Raw genomic sequence first — 19,800 nt, forward strand, 5'->3', positions numbered from 1 at the left:
TAACAGATCTAGTCTGATTCAGCATGGCAATTCCTATAGGCCTCTAGCATATTTTGTGTTCTCACACAAACACTTAGCATGATCGAGACATGGTTCTTGTGCAAGCCAGTATATGATGCTTTGACCCTGGAAACCAGAGCTGTAAGCCTGATTGTCAGGCTGTGCCAGGCTCTGGGCCTATCAGGTAAGCAGGGAACGCTACCTAAGATATTTAGTTGAGGGCACCTGCAAATTTAAAGCATCTCCATGCCATTAGACATCTGTCAGTAATTTGCAAGTGTCTCCTCTGCCATTAGTGCAGATTAAAGAATCTCCTTACAGATCCCCAGTCTGTAGACAACAGAAAAATCTACTGTTAAGTACTTTATTTTATTTTTCTTTTGGAGTTGTGGGCAAACCTGAGGATGAGACTGCACCTTACCGGGCATAGATAACACATTAAAAGCCTGTGAGAGACACATACGTGATATATAACCTTGTGGCCGTGTGCATTCCAAGCATCATTATGGTCACAGAGAAGGGAATGGGGGGAAAAAATTAAATCAGTATCTGCCGAACGGAAACGGGGCATCAGCTATAAAGAGGCTACATGATATAAAGATTGTTTTTTTAAGCAGAAGAAAAAACACTTAAGCCATCAGGGAGTATTTAAATGGGGGAGGAAAATCATATCTTCTGTAGAGGATTCTTCTATCTGTTAAACTATCATAATACGGATAGCTGAGTAGATATACAATGAAGTTTTACGTGGAAAACCTGGCTTCAGAACTGACCTTGAGCCGACTGCTCTCTGCCTCCAAGGAGGAAAGAGCAAGAGACAGCTGGCATCACACTTTCACAGCTCAGAGGCTTCCTATTCTATCCACAGGGTCAGTACTACCAAGCCATGTTTTGTTAAACAAAAACAAAATGCAATTTAGACTCTGCTTAAATATGTTTTTAAACCAAATTGCAGTTAAAAAGTGCTGAAGTTTTCAAGTTTTGTAGCGAGTTAGTCCTTAACCTAAACTGCAGATTTGGTATATTTGATACTCTGAAAAATGAATTTTGAAAAGAGCAATATTTCATGCTTAAAAACAATATACTGACCATGCACAAGGATTATTTTCAAGCTGTTTTTAATTATAAATTTACCATTCAGTTAAATATATTTTTGATTGAATGGTTATGAAGAGGGAAAAAGAAGTCACAAGCAAAGAGCTAACAGGTTAAAACCCCATAACTATGCACTCACAAAAAAAACAAAAATACCACCCAACAACAACAAACCACCCATACAAAATGAATAAAACTCAATGAAATAAGTTCCTCAGTTCAATTAACTTGATTTCTCATATGCTACTGAGAAACAGGACTGCAGTTCCTCAAATTCCCCAGACTTCACATTCCAGTGCTACACTATTATACCACACAACACAATAGATTTTCTAACAGACTTCGTTTCTTCATGAGGACTCTTTCAGTGACTATACAGTACTAACCTTGAGCGGAGTATTCCATATACCTCGTTAAGAGCCAGTATATTATGCAAATCCCCAAGCAAGTAGATTCTAGAATTTAAATAGAAGTCTGCGTATAAAATTTACTTCCTCTCTATAGAACAGGACTATAACATTGGTCACCAAGGCTTTGTCAATATAGCCAGAGTTCCCGCACTGCTCACGACCGCACATTAAGCTTTTGCACATGTCCAGAAGTCAACAAAGCAGGTACAAAACGTTGCCAGTTTAACCTTCTGATGCATCACAGATACATAAATGGCAATGCAAATGTGTCCATGCTGCAGCCCTCATCCCAGCTAACAGAGTTCTGTGTTCACGGGATGATGGGAGGAAACCAGAAAACAGTGAGAGAGAATTTTAGACTTTCAGCTCTGACCCTCATAAGGTTATCCCTAACTTATGGCAGAAAAAACCCATGGCACCCCCAGTGGCGGATTTAGAGTTAGTGTGGCCCTGTGCTCAGCTTCATTTTTGGGGCCCCTCCTTGGGACTCAGCCAAGAAAAAGAACATTCTCTCTTATCTCCCTTCCACCCCTGTTTTTCATTCTTTTTTTCTTCATCCTCCTCCTATAAGTAATAGGAAGTAAATGAAAATAAAGTGAGGTACCTTGATTGTTTTTGTAGTCTAACTTATTTTTCCACAGACCACTTGAAAATCACTGACGGTCTCGGCAAACCACTTAATGATCTTTCCAAATACTGTTTGTACCATTAGCTAACTATTGTAACGGGGGGAGAAATATGTGCCGTGGAGGTGCAGGAGCCCCGCCTTTGCTCTGCCCTGCCCCAATTCTACCCCCTTCCCCAAGGCCCCGCCCCCGCCTCTTCTCTGCCTCCTCCCCTGAGCGCTTTGCAGCCCCGCTCCTCCCCTTCCCTCCAGGAGCGACCTGAGCGCTAGCAAACAGCTGTTTGGCAGCAGGGAAAGTGTTGGGAGGGGCGGGAACATGGCACGCTCCGTGGGTGCCGGTGGGGGTGGAGCCTGCAGCAGGAGCCCCAGAAGCTGGCAGGACCAAGCTTCTGCCCTCACTGAGTCGGGCCCCGTGCCAGGGCACCCTGTGTTTCACTGTAAATCCACCTCTGGGCACCCCCAACCCACCTACACACATCCTTTTCAGGTCTTCTCTACACTTGTACTTTTCTTACCCCCTTTTAAGCAGTGGTGTAAGCCATTCAAGATCTAGCGTAAGCCACGTGCAGGGTCGAGTTAGATGACATGATGCTAAAAATGCCTGTGCCCACTCTGTGCCGGCATTTACCCAGCTGGTAGCCCTGCTAAAGAACAGGTCAGAAGTTTCCTAGTGAAGACACACCCTCACTGACTTCTGTTCAGCAGACTCTAACCCATGATGCCGTCAGGCTGCAGCATCACTGGAGATCAGCACACAGTCTGAGATACCATTACAGCACCATGAAGGTTTTCTCTAGGCCTGGGGCCCTCTTCATTAGCTAAAACTCCACTCCAGGAACAAGAACTCTACCTGGCAGCCTATGTTTATGCTACAATGGATTCATCATCTATTGAGTCGAGTTCATTAAACCTGGCAAACAAAGCCCCAAACCTTTCAGGTTTGACAACAACTAATGTACCCCTGAATGGACATTTGACTCCCCTTAGATAGGAGTCAAGTACAGCTGAGAAGAAAGAATAAACCCCTATGAACCACAAGTTTTCTTAGATGAACTGAAGGACAGTTTTTACAGGATTTTACATACATAAAAACATAATCCTGGGAAAGGTTGGGCAGGACAATAATTTCCTCTCAATGATTTTTAGTCCCTGAAGTTGGGGGGGGGGGGTGGAGTTCTTTTTGTTTTTTTTACATACTGACTAAGGTGCCTTCCACTGTAGATACACAAATGTTTAGAAAAATACTGGTTTATGTTACCATCTCTTTAAAATGCCACTCAGCAGCAGAATTGGTATCGCCTACACAATGTACATGCAAGTCACCAAAAGCTGCCTATACCTTCTAAGAGAGGAGGAATACTGCTGCTGGACATGTATTGCTGTGTCCCTCTGTTTCATTAACATGTCAATCTGCTTCTGAAGACGCCTGTTCTCCTCCTCAGTCTGTTCTAGCCGACTAAGGTCTGTATTGTGGCTTGCTATCTTCTCATTGTACCGTTTCCTTAACGCATCATAATCCTTTTTCACACCTTCTAGCTTGTCCATTGCTGTATCATAGAGTTTATTTAGTATCTCTGAGGATCCATTCTGTTTCATAACCTAACAAACAAACAAAAGGATAATTTCAGTAAGAGGTACACGTAAAAGAGACTTTTCACTTGTTTTTAAATAGTATGAATATCTTAGGAGACCTGTTAAATATGAAAACTACTTAACGTTTTTTGCTTACTACTTAGCTACTTTTCTCCTCAAACTCAATGTCCATGAAAAAACATTTAAGTTGAATTAGGCCATTTTGAAAAGGAAACCTCTACATACAAGATTCTTAGCTTCAGGCTGGTAATACTCACATTCAATACATTTAGATGGAAAAACATGACAGTATCAATAGTCCTATAAAAATTGCTTTGCTATAGACAAGCAATCTAAATAAAAAGGGCAAAAAAGGTACCAGTAGTTAGTCTTAACACATGGGTCTTAAAAAAAAATAAAAAACCACAACATTAGACAAGGAGATATCTAACTTAGTTTACTATTACTAGTTGAACAAATACTGATAATAACTTTTCCACATTTCAGCTGCCAAATTATAAAGCACTACCCCAAAACATAACTTTGGAAGCTGTAATAATAGTGATTAATACCTCATTTTACCAGTCTCACTCACAACAACAATTCAAACTCATATAACTTAAATTTCAAAAGATGAAAGGCTAGTCTGGGTAAGATTTACATGCAGTCATGCATTTCAGTATACATAGTTATTTCATCTTAAAAACATCTAGTAAAGAAGCATTTGTTCAGAAAGCTACCCATAGCTAGATTATTTTGCTCCCAAAAATATTGTGAGTTTTATGTTTAAAAGGGTCAAATCTAGCCTAAAGTTTAGATGCATTTGAGGAGGGTACTAGAGAAACTTAAAAGGAATACTTTCATAAAATACTTCCCGCAGCTCCCATTGGCTAGGAACAGCGAACCGTGGGCACTAGGAGCTGCGGGCAGCCGTGTAAACGTAAACAAACTGCCTGGCGGCCTGCCAGCGGATTACCCTGACGGGCTGTGTGCAACCCGTGGGCCGCAGGTTGCCCACCACTGCTCTGAGAGATTGCTGACAGTTTCGTTGCAAGGACCACAAATACAGAGAGAAACCTTGTGGATCACTTCCCCTCCTGTTCATGATCACACAGACTACTAGTATACCATTTGCAATTGCCCAACACTCCCTTGGCAATTATAGTTAAGGCTATGATTTAGTCATGGGTATTTTTAGTAAAAGTCACGGACAGGTTGTATGCAATACACAAAAATTCACAGCCCTTGACCTGTCCTTTACTTTTACTAAAAATACCCATGACTAAATCTTGGGGTGGGGGGTGTCGCTGCCCAGGGGTGGGCAGTGGCACCAGCTGCCAGGGCTGACGAGCAGTGGCTATTCCAGCTTCCCCTGGGACCACTGCTTAAGCGGTCCCCAGAGCCAGCTGCCCAGGGCCACCTAAGCAGCGACCGGAGCAGTTGGCTATGGGCAAGCCTGAGCAAGTGGCTGCAGAGCCGCTCCAGCAGCAGCTGGTGTGGCTGTCCCTGGGGCCAGCTGCTTGGGAGGCCCTGGGGTCAGCCACACTGGCCGCTGCAGAAGTCACGAAGGCTGCGGAAAGTCACGGAATCCGTGACCTCTGTGACAGACACGGAGCCCTAATTATAGTCATTGCTGACTCCTTAATTCCTGCTGCTTCTACACACACTCAGGCTCTTCTTTACACTGAAAAGCCTAGATGCTTGGAGAAGAAGCTGGAAATGAGTAGCAGCTACCAACTTTATATGACTGCCAGTTCTCTATAGATCACCAGTAACCCAGACTGCAACTTGATAAAGCTGATCTTATACATCACAACCACACAGGTCGGAAAGTGAGGCTCCTAACAGTATGATTTTTATCCTGACACTGTCCCCTTTAACAAACCTAGAGGTACAAAAACCCAACTGACAAGAACTCTGAGCTGTTTGGTTCCAAGTCAACTTGACAATTTGGACATAACAGAGCCCCAATTTAGCAATGACTTAATCAGGTGCCAAACTTCAAGCTTGTGTGTTGTCCCATTCACTTCTGGGGCACTACTCATGCTTGAAGTAGGCACATGATTCAGTGCCTTGCTGAACTGAGACCTTAGGATGTGATTCAGGAAATAACATCAGCACGTTCTTTTGTCCACCCACATTTAGGGGAGCACACTTTTTAAATAGCAGACTTCAGCATGTGTTTAAAATTAAGCATGTGCTTAAGCGCCGTTACTGGGTAGGGATGGGGCCTTGACCATCACTGAACCGTCTAAGAAAAACAAAGTTTACTGAAAAAGAAAAAGAAATGGTACTGAAACCAAACTTAGGAGCTGAATATCTGAAACTCTCAGACAGAAGCAAACATCTTCTCACAGCCTAAAATGTATGGGGCCCCTTCTCATTGACAATAATCTTAAACAACTATCAGATTAAGTAAGCAGAAAGAGAAAAGACTAATCCAAAGATAGCAGGAGTTTGACTAAGTTTAAAATAAAGACTCTAAAATGCAAATGGGGTTTGGAGGGAGGAAGGGAAGAAAAGTGAAAATGCCACAAACAGGAATCATAGTAATAAGGAAAATCTCCCATCCAAAGCCCCAATATGAGGAAGAGAAAATAGTCCAAGCTGGACCCAAGGATACAGCCATGGCAACGAAAACCTCATACGCGAACAATAGAAACTTAAAGGCCAGTCAGCTGCTGTTCAGGAAATCAAGGACAGTCCCACACAGTAGTAGTCATTTGATTAACAGTTTTGTTTCTCAAGCAGTTGGGCTACTGTGTTTTGCTACAGTCTGGTGATGGCACGACACATCAGAGAGACCAACAAAAATAGATTTAGATTAATCCAGATTCAAAATGACAAAGACTAAGATAAGACTGATGGCATTCCTTCAGGACAACATGATTCACACTGACATACCAAGAAAAGGAGCCATGCATGTTCCTCATTGTCTGAATTTAACAAAATTTCCTTGAAAAGGGTAATGATGAAGTTTGCACAATATTAAATTATTTTGAAAAAACAGATAATAGTAATAACACTGACTTTATGCTGTGCTTCCAATCAAAGAATCTCCAATTGCTGGACAAACATTAAAGCTGAATAGCACTTTGTGGTAGAAAGAAAAGGAGTACTTGTGGCACCTTAGGTTTCACATTACCATTTTACAGAGTGAGAAACTAAGGCACAGAAAGGGTAAGTGACTTGACCAAACTCGCATAGCGAATCTGTAGTGTAGCAGAGCAGGGAATAAAAATCCAAACTTCTGCAGTCCTAGTTGTTTCACATATACAGATATATAGGAGCACCCCTTCAAGTTAACCTGATATCAGAGGAAACGAGCAAGACAAAATACAAAGTTAATAAAACAAAAACAAAAAACCCCACAAAGAAACAAAAACAAAACAAAAACTAAAAACACTGTTAACACCTCAGTCTCTATAGCTTATTTTGACTTTTACCCTTCAAGTCTGGCAAGTAATTATTTTTGTTTGTATCGATTTTGCTTCTGAAGCTTAACCATTTAAATTTAAAGTTTGTCTCGTGAATCAGCCCACAGAGTTAGGCAAAGCCATCTATTTGGCCATTCCACAAGTTACCGTAACTGTTCCAACTGAATGATCCCTTTTCTGTAAATGAACGGTGGACTCACTGCCACTTCCAGGTTGTTTTTTTCTGCCAGCCCTCTTGCCTATTTTTATCCCTAGCATGTGAGCTTTACTACGATTAAAACACCAACCAACTTGGTGTTGAGACTGCTTAATTCATTCTTCCATTCTTTCATCCTTGAAAAGCTCTCTTTTTTTTTTAAGTTTGAAGTTTAAAAGCATTAATCAATCTGTAGCATTGTTCTAACTGAATAGTGTCTGTGAACCTAAATAACCAAACTTTGTTCAATCATTCCCCTAACCTTTAAAGGTGTTACTGGGAGAAAGAAAAACTGCCACTCATTTTTTGTGATACTTTCCAAATATAAACACAGGCTGGACTTTTGCATGCCCACAGCTATTCCTGTCCCAAGAAATACCTAAAGATCAAGGGACAAAAGCCATTCTTTTTTCATTATCATAAGCCTTTAAATTAGATTTAGCATGACTAAAGCTTATAATTATCCAGAGTTCTTTCTTCATATTAGGAAAGGGTCAATTCTTAACAGTTTTATTTAAAAAAGCACTCAACTTTGTTACTATGAGTATGATGTGATGTTCAAGAACGATGAATAAACAATCAACAGTTAACTATTAACAATGTGCCCAAAATTATCAAGTCAGTGCAGATATGCTTTGATTCATTGTTATTCTGGCAAAAACTTGTGTTACGTTTTCATTGTAAACCCTTAAAGTAAGAGGCATGTAATTCAATAATAAGTCTCTTAAGGCTGAAATTTTGTCTAAGGGTTGAAATGAGGTTACGGTAACATTTATATATAAATTCCTATTTCCAAAAAAAAAAACCAAAACAGACCAAACCAAAACACCTCCACCCGAAGTACTCATGAAGCCAAAAGTAGTCATATCCATTGTCTTTTCAGGATAGGCTGCAATCAGTATTTCCACTGACTCAAAGGGCTTTGGAACAGATGCACAGAGCTGAGCGCTCAGCAATTCTGAGAATTGGGCCTCGTATTTAGGGGCTTAAATACGAATTTAAGAGCCTAAGTTTAGGCACCCATTTTTAAAATATAGAAGTTTTAAAATGACCATGTCCCTTCAATGTATAAATCAGTGTTAAACTCAGACATTTGGGTCTGTTGATGTCAAACTTCCTCCTTATTTAACAGTTTATGTAATCCCAATTCCTCTTTACGATTAATTGACGCTTCAAAAAAATTTCCTACTAGTACAGATAAATTAACAGCCAGTGGTTTTTTACCAAGATCCTAAGGGACAACTCCCTTTTATTTTACTGGCAAACAAGGAGGGGAGCATAGAGAGCAATTATAAACAAGGTAATCCACAACTCACTGGTAAACAGATTTTACACTGGATTCTAAGGTTACACAAAGAAAGGTACCTGTGAGGGGCAACCAATCTGTAAGAGCAAGGCTGGGCTGGTAGGTGCAGACAAACACAGGCACTTTGAGTAATGTCTCAAAGGTATATTTAATATCTGCCTCTGGCTGACTGAGGGGAGTTTAAAAGAATGTGGACTTTTTTTAACTGATAATAATCCATATATTCTATGTCTAGATCATCTGTGCATATGAGAGAAAATATCTATTAAATGAAAAGAATGTCTTGGCAAGTCTTTTCATATGTTCCTTAAGTTGTCCCTGAATCTAACTTGTCTGTAATGTCTAATAATGGATTCCCTTGCTTTCCTACTCTCCCTGTTTCTCCCTTTGCACAGTGTTTTCTCCTTCCTATCCTCACAGTCTCTCCATTACAGAATAAATACCAGGGAGGGAGAGGAGTTGTTTAAGTTAAGCGCCAGTGTGGACACAGGAACAAATGGATATAAATTGGCCATCAACGAGTTTAGGCTGGAAATAAGATTAAGGTTTCTAACCATCAGAGTGAAGTTCTGGAACAGCCTCCAAAGGGGAGCACTAGGGGCAAAAAACCTAACTGGCTTCAAGACTGAGCTTGATAAGTTTATGGAGGGGATGGCACGAGGAGACTGCCTACAATGGCATGTACCAGTCTGCAACTGCTAACAGCAAATATCTTCAATGGCCCGTAATGGAACACTAGATGGGGAGGCTCGGAGTTACTACAGAGAATTCTTTCCCAGGTGTCCGGCTGGTGGGTCTTGCCCACATGCTCAGGATCTAACTCATCTCCCGATTTGGGGTCAGGAAGGAATTTCCCCTGTGGTCAGATTGGCAGAGATCCTGGGGTTTTGTTTTCTTTTTTTTTTTTTTTACCTCTGCAGCATGGAGCACAGATCACTTACAGGTTTAAAAACTGGTGTAAGTCTTTAAATCATGATTTGAGGACTTCAGTAGTTCCACCGGAGGCTAGGGGTCTAGTTCAGAAGTGAGTGGGTGAGGTTCTGTGGCCTGCAATTTGCAGGTGGTCAGGCTATATGATCATGATTGTCCCTTCTGACTTTAAAGTCTATGAGCCTATTCATCTCTTCCAGTCCTTATTCCCCCTCTCACACACACCGTTCTCTCCTTCCCCCCAAATCCACCCACATATAACCTCAATCCACACCGATCCATACCCTTTCTCCCCCTTGCATGTCCCCCTGCCAAAATTCCCCCCCACACTGTCAGTCCCAGCTGATGCTGCTAAACTACTGGAGAATAAGTAGTCTCCTTTTTGTTTTTTTGGGAGAGGTAAGTAGTACAACTCCTCATCCTACTAGATGCTGAAAGACATTTCATATTGCAGATCCAAGTTTGCAGGGCTAGCAGGTTTTAAAAGTAAAAAGATTTTTCCAACTAAAAGACACGAGATCCAGAGTCACTAAAACACAAGGAAGAAGGAACCCCACACAAGGTCAATTTTAGAGAGTCACTTATCAGAGAACAACGACAATTAAATGCACACACTATCATTGTGTTTTAAATGGCAGTTTTGCGACTTGCACTGTCAGATATATGGTGTATAGGGAACATTACTCCAATTGGTGCAAAGGTAAAAAGAAAGGTAAGTGGTAGGCCAGCCATGCAATGCTTTACATTCCATGAAAACATTAAACAGTTGCTCACAGTATTCGTGCCAAGAGCTACAGCCTACCTGCTGTTGCTGACTGCGTAGGTCTGTTATCTCTTTCTGATCCTCATCATGAAGCCTCTTCATTTCCTCACATGATTGTTGGAGATGGTTATGCTCTCGCACCAGTTGTGTATTCTTCCTCTTCAAGGTATCCATGTCCTCCTTCAGCTGTGATTGGTCACTCAGCAGTCGACTATGCAAGGTACTAGAATGCCACAAAGAAAGAGCACTTAGATGCAAACTTTCCAGGAAGCCCTCTTCATGCCGATGCACTAATCCATATCAAACCAAATCAAAGTTTCAAATTAAAAAAGGCAGATGAAATTAACTGACTCATTTCTTCAGATCTGAATATTCCAAATGCCATGTGCCAGCTAAATCCTACTGAAGAAAGATAGGCAGCACAACCAGAGACCTTCTGGAGTTAAGTGATTTGAAAGCCCTGTGCAGCATTAAAACAGATATATTATAGATTTATGCAGAACAAGCAGCCCCCGACCCTGTAGACCATTTCAACAAGCAAACTGCTCAAGAGGCACAGAAATTGTGTCACTGGGCATACAAGATCTTCTAGGCAAAATAAATTAGCAGCATATTTGAACAACGCTTGAACAACACAATACAATATGATAGAACAAAACATCAATAGAGTAGAAAAAGCTTTCTGCTTGTTTGCTTTTGTTTTTTGTTGTAAAGCTACCAGTTGTTATACCAAATTGGGTATATTGCTTGTAATAGTTGACAAGTGTATATTCACGCTTAAAATCACAACTAAGTCACATTATTGAGGATATAATTCAAACTCTAATTCAGTGCAGCAGCCCAACTTTAGAGCAGATTGCTGTTGGAGCAGACCAAGAGATATAATTAAATGGTATTAAGTTGCAGTTTAGAGAAAAGAAGGACAATAGGATGTGGCCAGGTTTTATTGTTGAAACAAAGTGATTCAGACCTAACTCTCCCACCTACCAGGAAACTGTTCAAAGTCCCTGTAATAAAACTGCTGCTGTCTGTCGTTTCTCTTTTAAAAAAAAAAAAAGTGATTGGAATCAAATTTACAATTTTAAAAAAAATCTGTACACTTTTCTATATTATAAGCACACCTTATACTCCCACTCCTTTCTTAAGAAGTGAGCTACATTTCCTGTACAAAATAACCCAATGGAGAGCTTATAGAAATCATCAAATTAAAAAAATTTGAAAATAACTTGGGCAAAAAATTAAGCCTTTGGTAAATTATTTTTACAAGACTAAATATATGCAATCCTTACACCTGGGACTGACTGATCTCAGCATCTGCTATTCAGATTTTACTTGGATAATAAGTTATTTGGGGCAGGCTTGGTTTTTTTCTGTATTTGTTCTCCATCTAGCACAATGGGGTCCTGGACCATGACTGCGGCTCTGAGACGCTACCACAATTATTACAATGTTAAAATCAACCCCGACTAGAGAGCTCCACCTACTCTCTTCCAAAATAGCTTCAAGAATAATTCATAGGACAAACATGATTTTATGAATCGGCTTAAAATTGTGTGTCTCGGATTAGACATCCAAAATTACTGGTCACTTGAAAACACAAGTCAACTTGGATAAATGTTTTGTTGAAACCAGGGTAGTGCCAAACTTTCAAGGTTTTGGTTCAGCATCCAAAACTTGCTAAACCTCAGAGTTTGCAGGACACATACTAAGATAAATTCATAGAGCAGGTGTATCTATACTTGAGTAAGGCTTGGTTCGAAACTTAGTAAATTCCTTGGCAAGCCGTCGTTCCCTGAAACACCTATCCCTAACACCCTAATAATAGGCCTCAAACTCCCCACTAGTCTTCATTCAACTTAGAGGAACCAGTCAAAAAGTGCTTAACAGACATGGCAGACAAGATTCCTGCTGGGCCTTAGCTGCCATTGCACCCAAGATGTCTCACATTCCCCACTTGGGAAACACTGCTGAGCATACTCTATCCTGAAATGTGAGATTTTTAAATGCAAAGAAACCAGGACGCAAAAAGACCGCAGGATTTGGTGGATCCCACAATTCTTATTTCAGTATTAATATCTTCAAAGGAAGGAGACGTGCAAGACGCTGAATGGAGCGGGAGGAAAAGAAGAGATGACATTGCAGGAAACATGCCCAAGGATGTGTTTTTAATTTGAGCTTCTATGGGGGGAGGGAGGGGAAACTCACAGGTCTATCTGAAGTGGCAAGTAAGGAGTCTACTTATCCAAATCTTAATAAAAGTTCATTTTGGGGAAAAGTGGGCTTACCTCTGAGACAATAAAAAATGCTTTTTTTTTTACTGGCCAGATAGTCTCACAGAGTACCTAGTCTTATAGAGTACTTAGTGCAAGCATAAAAGTTTGCTATTGCCTTGTATTTGTCTTATGTAAAAACCAAAATTGCTGTTCCTCAGAGAAAATAATATTCTTAGTTACTTGTGTATGTGTGTGCAATTACAACAGAATAATCACTCTCAACAGCCTTTTGCCCCCAACAAGTAAAATTTAAATCCTTAAAATCCCTTCATACAGATATAAAACAAAAACAACACAACATTATAATCACACAGATTATAGAACTGTGGTTTGCAAATAAGGGAAATAAAACCCTACTATCAATTCAAGGAGTGCAAACATTTTACATTAGCCTTTCACATGCACAGAAAAAGTAGCTACAGGAATCTGACTAAAAATAAAGACATCTGTAGCTTCGTCTAGAATTTATTAGCAGGCAGAACAACTTGGAAAGAGCACTAAGGACAGAGTGTCTCAGGCTTGTGATCTCGTGGAACTGACATCTAATAAATAAGAAACAAACCACCTCTGAAGGATCCTTAGATAACGACAAAGGTATAAAGGGGTAAAATAGTGTGTTGCAAGGATCTTCTATTGCTCCTCCATAGCAAAATCAAGTGGACAGACAGGATCAACAAATCTCCTCGGCAAATAGCCATGCAGCTCACTTAGTTTGCACATGGTGAATTTTCTTACTAACATTTTTTTCAAATTTTGCCTGCTGATGGTGTAAGAGCGACAGTACTAAGCCAGCCAAATCAGACGTTGTTCCCAGATTGTTACACACTTATCAATTGTGCATTGTGTGCCATTAGAGAACAGTAGCCTTAAAGCTACTTCCAATATTATATTTGCCTCATTTTTTTCTGCTAAGCTGAATACCTTTCCAATTAATAAAAATTAGAGTGGTCTAAGATCACGTACATGTCACGTTCATTGTTGCACCAGTACCCGGTTTCAAGCCCAATATCTTGATCATCCTCAGTGCTAGAAGCAAATGCTGGCATCTTCTCCCCACAACTTCACCACATTTTCACATGTACTCATTGATGGTCTAACTCTGCTCTCAAAGTGTTAAAACACCCACTGATGTCAATGGAAGCGGAGTCAGGCCAATGCAGAACCTATTTTAAAATCCCACCTTTTATTTCTAGACTGGCCAGGTCATGAAATATCCAATCTCAATCACACTTTAGTAACTAGTTTGCCTTGCTCCACACCACTAAACCACAATTCCATCATGGCTTTAGAAGTTGCTACTAAAAGATCCCTAAAGATCAAAACCAATGCTTTTCCCCTTCTGAAATCACGGGAACTTTACCTTTCAACATAGGTGAAATAAAATAATAAAAACCTTTGACTGTAGATGTTCACAAAATGTTGCCATTAAAAAAATAAGAAAAGCAAGATGGTAACAAGAATGATGTAATTTAAAACTGCCATATTTTAAAAGAGCAAATATCTCACGATCAGCCAGAATGAAACACTTTTGGCAGACCAGCACTAATACTTACAGCACTAGTAAACTTGTCTAAGCACTGCTCCTGAACCAGTGAAGAGAAAAAGTTTTCACCCCTACCTTTTGTGCGTTACTTACTGATAAAAATCTGCCTCTTTGGCTGCTTCTTCACATCTTTTTAGTGTCTTGGTATGTTGATTCTGTAGAGACTGTAGGTCCGACATGGCTTTCATACACTGGATCTTCAATCGTTCATAATCATGACTTGGTTTTGGACTAGGCCTGCCATGGAAGGGAAAAATAAAACCAGACTTCAATTATTACATCAGCAGAAATATTGTGAAGTGACTGTCCAGTTACTATTAGCAAGCAATCACTCCAAATCTTGAGATATTGCTTTAAGAAGTTACACTATTTAGAATCTATTACAGTGACAAATCAATTATTCAAGACTGACCCTGGGTCAATATGCTGCAACTGAAAAAAAGGCAATTCTCCTTCTGCACCATTAATTTCTGCATACAGAATACCATTACACGTTTAGATTTTGAAAGTGTGCTATCAGAAGTCCCTTCGGACATGCATAAAGTTTGTTTTTTTTTTTAATTGAACACAATTACAAATTCATTCAATGCTTCTTGCAGCAGGTCACTTCTAAAACCCCACCCAGCCAAGCCCCTGCCCTTGAAAAAAAATAGGATAGCAACTTACCCTGAAAGCCACCACCTCTAGGGTTTGGTGCACTAGAGGGTGAGGTGTACATTTGGGACTGGAGCGCCCCTCAGTTAAAACACGCTCTAGCAGCCCCATGTAAACCAGAGTTCAAATATCTCAAATACTGTGGAAACGTGAGGAAAGAGGCAGCCTCAAGAACATAGGAAAGAATTAAAACAACTTAGACTTTCTAAGCTACAATGTTAACATGGTTAAAATTTTGCCCAGAAAGCAAGTGGTAGTCAGTATGGATCACAGAGGACAGGTTTAGTGAGCTTGTTATGGAATATCCCACTTAGAAAGCCAACAATCACATTTGGCACAAGCTGTATTTTTGGGAGGGTTTATGGTTTTGAGGTCCTATGAAGAACCGCAGCAAGATCTACACCCTAGAAGAAAGGAGGCTCTTAAGTACTTATAATGGCACTTTTACTATAATATTTAAACACCTCTCAGTCTTGAATTTATTTATCCTCAATACCCCTGCGAGGTAGAAATACTTATCTCGGTTTTACAGATAGGAAATGGAAACAAAGAGATACCAAGGGCTTATGTACACTTACAGGGCTGCAGCTCCCTAAGAGGTGGTAGCTATGGCGACGGGAGAAGTCCTTCTATCAACACTGTAGCAATATCTACACTGGGAGTTGGGTCGGTATAATTGCATTGCTCGGGGCGTGCATTTTCCACACCCTATAGCGACATAGTTATACGAACGTAAGTTCATAGTGTAGACCAGGGCCAAGTGACTTGCCCAAAGTCTCACAGGCTCTGTGGCAGAACAGGGACCTGAACTTGGCTCTGTAGACTCTCAGACTGGCACCCTAACTACTACACAATCTTTCCTCTCTATAAAACAGTGTGAGTGTGCACGCATGTGCACGCATACACACACACACACACACACACACACAGAGAGAGTAAAAAGATGTAACTATTACAAACAGATTATTTTCTTTAACAAGGACTCAAAAGTTATATTAACAACCCAGATACCTCTCCCAGAGACAACATCATTATTTTACAGAATAAAAAAAACAAAAAAAACTTTCCTGCTACATAATTCAGTCAGTCTCAGTTGACTCTGCTTTCCTGGGTTAGCCTGCCAGCCCTGATCTCCTCAGTGAATTTCAAATGGGTAACAAGTGCATGCATCTGTGAAAGCATAATTTATCCACTTCATGCTGCTAAATTCAACATCTGTCGAAGTGCTATGATCATATTTTATGATATTACAAATGAAGGATATAAAGATGTCAAAGTGTGTACATCAGACATGCTTCTACTAAATACTCCAGGAGTTTTATTTTATTCACATAAAATATCCACGATCATTTTTAAGAAAAAGACAGTTACCTTCTCCGTAACTGGTGTTCTACGAGATGCTCATGTCTATTCCACAATAGGTATGCGTGCTCACCACGTGCACCAGTGCCGGAAATTTTTCCCCTAGCAGTACCCGTAGGGGGAGCACCCTAGCGATCCCTGGAATGGCGCCTCCATGGCATGGTATAAGGGGAACTGTGTGCTCCCCCCACCCTCAGTTCCTTCTTGCCAGACAACTCCAACAGAGGGGAAGGAGGACGGGATATGGAATAAACATGAGAAACATCTCGAAGAACACCAGTTATGGAAAAGGTAACTGTCTTTTCTTCTTCGAGTGATTGCTCATGGGTATTCCACAATAGGCGATTCCAAACTATATCTGTTGGAGGTGGGATGAGTTCACAGATCCCCGGGACGAAGTATGGCTCTGCTGAACCCGGCGTCATCCCTGGTTTGGGAGACAATCGCATAGCGTGAGGTAAACGTGTGAATCAAAGACCAAATATCCTGGATAGGGACGTGGGCCACAAAGGCAGCCAACGAAGCCTGGGCCAGAGTCGAGTGTGCCTTTACAGTTGGTGGCGGGGGAACACCCGCCAGATCATAACCGGTGCAAATGCACGAGGTGATTCAGTGGGAGAGGCGCTGGGTGGAAATCAACCGACCCCGCACGCATTCAGCTGAGGCAACAAACAGTTGAGAGGACTTCCTGAACAGCTTAGTTCATTCCAGATAGAAGGCCAGTGCCCTACGCACATCAAGCACTGGACGCATGTGGCTTGGTGCAGAGGACAGGTAGGAAAATGTCCTGGCCCAAGTGACAGGCAGAGACCACATTAGGGAGGAACGTGGGGTGTGGGCGGAGCTGAACCTTATCCTTATGAAAACCTGTGTACGGGGGTTAGGAGGTCAGGGCCCTGAGTTCCGAGACCTGCCTGGCCGACGTGATAGCAACCAGGAAGGCCACCAGGAAGGCCACGAGAGGTGAGACCAGGAGCACGTGACCAGAGTTTCAAACGAGGGCTTCGTGAGACCCCCCGTGAGACACCCCCATAATACCAAGTTCAGGTCCCACGGTGGGACAGAGGCCTAGCATATGGAAAAAGATGGTCCAATCCCTCAAGGAATACCATGGGAGAACATCGTGTGTCCCTGCACTGGCGGATGGAAGGCTAATATGGCCGCCAGGTGCACCCTGACCGACGAGGGCGCCAGGCCCTGGGCTCTAAAGTGAAGGAGGAAGTCCAGGATAAGCTGGATCAGGGCGGCCACTGGGGAAACCTGCTTGGCAGCCCATCTGGAGACCTGGGACCACTTCACCAAGTAGGCGCGGCATGTGAAGGACCGCCTACTTTCCAGAAGGATGTGCTGGACCCCCTCCGAACACATCCACTCCTCCCCGCCTAGCCATTGAGCAGCCACACCGTGAGGCGGAGAGCTGCTAGGTTGGGATGGAGGAGGCAGCCCTGGTCCTGGGAGAACAGGTCCAGGCGGAGCAGCAAAGGCTGCGGTGAAGCCACTGCCAGGCCCATGAGGATCCCGTACCAATGCTGCTGGGGCAATCAGAAGAACCCGTGCTTTGTCCATTTTTACTTTCTCCAGGACCCTGCTGATGAGAGGGAAGGGGGGAAGGCTCAATATGCCTCTGCCAATATTCCAGGCAGGACTGAATCTCCATTAGACAAAACTTAAAGAAGAGAATGACCTGAGTCACTCCCATTTATGTCCAGGTGCCCCAACAGACCTCACCAAGATTTGCCAGGAGCACCCATGTCTGCCCAGGCGCCCTGACTGACTTCACCGAGGCTGGCCAAGAGCACTCAGGAGACAAGGACGGCTACTAGCCTTAATGCACCATCTGCTGCCACAAGGCAATAAGTTGCTGCTGTGTAGCAATGCAGTCCCGCATCTGCCAACACCCAGGAGACATACGGTGAGCTGAGTGGGCTCCATGCTTGCCGTGGTATGGCGTCTGCATGGGTAACCCAGGAAAAAAGGCACGAAACAATTGTCTGCTGTTGCTTTCACGGAGGCCTGACATGTACCCAGAACCACCCGCGACAATGTTTTTTGCCCCATCAGGTATTGGGATCTCAACCCAGAATTCTAATGGGTGGCGGAGATTGTGGGATAGCTACCCACAGTGCAATGCTCCGGAAGTTGACGCTATCCTTGGTACTGTGGACGCACTCCACTGACTTAATGGTCTTAAGTGGGGACACACACAATCGACTGTATAAAATCGCTTTCTAAAAAAATCGACTTCAAAAATGCAACATAATTTCGAAGTGTAGACATACTCTTATAGTCTCTCGACTTTTTGTAGACGGCCTCGTACTTAGGCAGGGCAGCCGGAGCAGTGGCCTGCTGTGGCTTAAACTTAGTTTTGGCCGGAGCTGGAACACAAAGATCCAGAGTCTGCAGAGTCATGTGGGAGTCCTTCATGCCATGCAGCTGTGTACCCATTTGTTCAGCAAACAGAGCCTTGCCGTCAAACGGGAGCTGCTGCATGGCCGACTGCGCCTCACTGGACAGCCCGGAGAGCAGAAGCCACCACCGAGGCCATGGATCGAACTGCCGTGTCTGCCACATTTGACGCCGACTACAGGGAGGCCCTGGCAGCAGCTGCACCCTCCTCCACCAGCTCCTTGATCTCTTTCTTATTGTGCTCCTGGAGGGAGTCCTCGAATTTGGGCAGCGAACCCCACAAGTTGAATTTGTACCTGCCCAGGAGAGCCTGATGGTTTGCCACCCGCAACTAGAAACTCCAGGATGAATAAACCTTTCTGCCAAAAGAGTCCAGCCTCCCTGAGTCTTCATTTTTCAGAATGGGGGCTGGTTGGCCCTGCCACTCCCTGTGGTTGACCGACTTGACCACCAGGCAGTTGGGTGTTGGGTGGGTGTAGAGGTACTCGTGCCCCTTGGTGGGTACAAAGTACTTGCATTCTGCCTTCTTTGAGATGGGGGCCAGGGCAGACAGCGTTTGCCACAGGGCATTTGAAATCCTTGCCACCCCCTCATGGAGGGGCAAAGCCACTCTGCCTGGTGCCGAAGATGACAGTACACTGAACAGGGAGTCCAAGGACTCCTCCAGCTCCTCTGCCTGGAGGTGAAGGCTCGATGCCATCCATTTTAAAAGTTCTTGAAGTCCTCCTGCGGGATGGAGCGGGGCAGGGCTGCTATCGCCTCATCCGGGGAGGGAGAGGAAGCCAGTATGGTGCTCTGGATATCCACCGGCAATGGAGGGTCCACCACTTGGTTGGTCTCCGGGCATGGTGCCGAGGACATACGTCCCACCAACCCTCTCCTTGGGGGCCTGGAGAGAGAGACCAACGGCGCCTCTGAGGCTCTGGCTACCAAGCAGGCCCTCACCGGCCTGTGCCGGCCATTGGGCCCGGTGCCTCTGCATCTGCTGTGGCACCGACGGCCCCAGGTGCTCGGCCTGGCTGGCCTGCCTCATGGAAGGGCAACTACGAGCGGAGCCCGGGCAAATGAATGACCTACCACTGTCACGGGACCGGGAGGAACAGCGGTGCCGGGAGGGGCGTCGCCCACAGGACCGCGATCTCGATGTGGAGGACCAGTACTGCCTGTATCTGCTGCTCTGCGAACTGCTCCAACGGGCGGACCCATGACAGCGCGGTGCTGGCGATCT

General features: G+C 43.2%; 1 protein-coding gene across 3 annotated transcripts in view; it reads right to left on the reverse strand.

The window, feature by feature from the left end:
* DLG5 (discs large MAGUK scaffold protein 5) overlaps positions 1-19,800 on the reverse strand; it is a 179,724-nt gene that overhangs the window by 55,570 nt on the left and 104,354 nt on the right. For all 3 annotated transcript variants that reach the window (XM_084633105.1, XM_084633106.1, XM_084633107.1), the window contains 3 exons: positions 14,244-14,387; positions 10,374-10,557; positions 3,470-3,729 (listed from right to left, as the gene is read on the reverse strand). In XM_084633105.1, coding sequence (XP_084489231.1) covers positions 3,470-3,729; positions 10,374-10,557; positions 14,244-14,387 — 588 coding nt within the window. The remainder of the gene's footprint in view (positions 1-3,469; positions 3,730-10,373; positions 10,558-14,243; positions 14,388-19,800) is intronic.

Source organism: Lepidochelys olivacea, assembly GCF_965140295.1.
Source record: "Lepidochelys olivacea isolate rLepOli2 genome assembly, chromosome: 7".
Taxonomy (NCBI): Eukaryota; Metazoa; Chordata; order Testudines; family Cheloniidae; genus Lepidochelys; species Lepidochelys olivacea.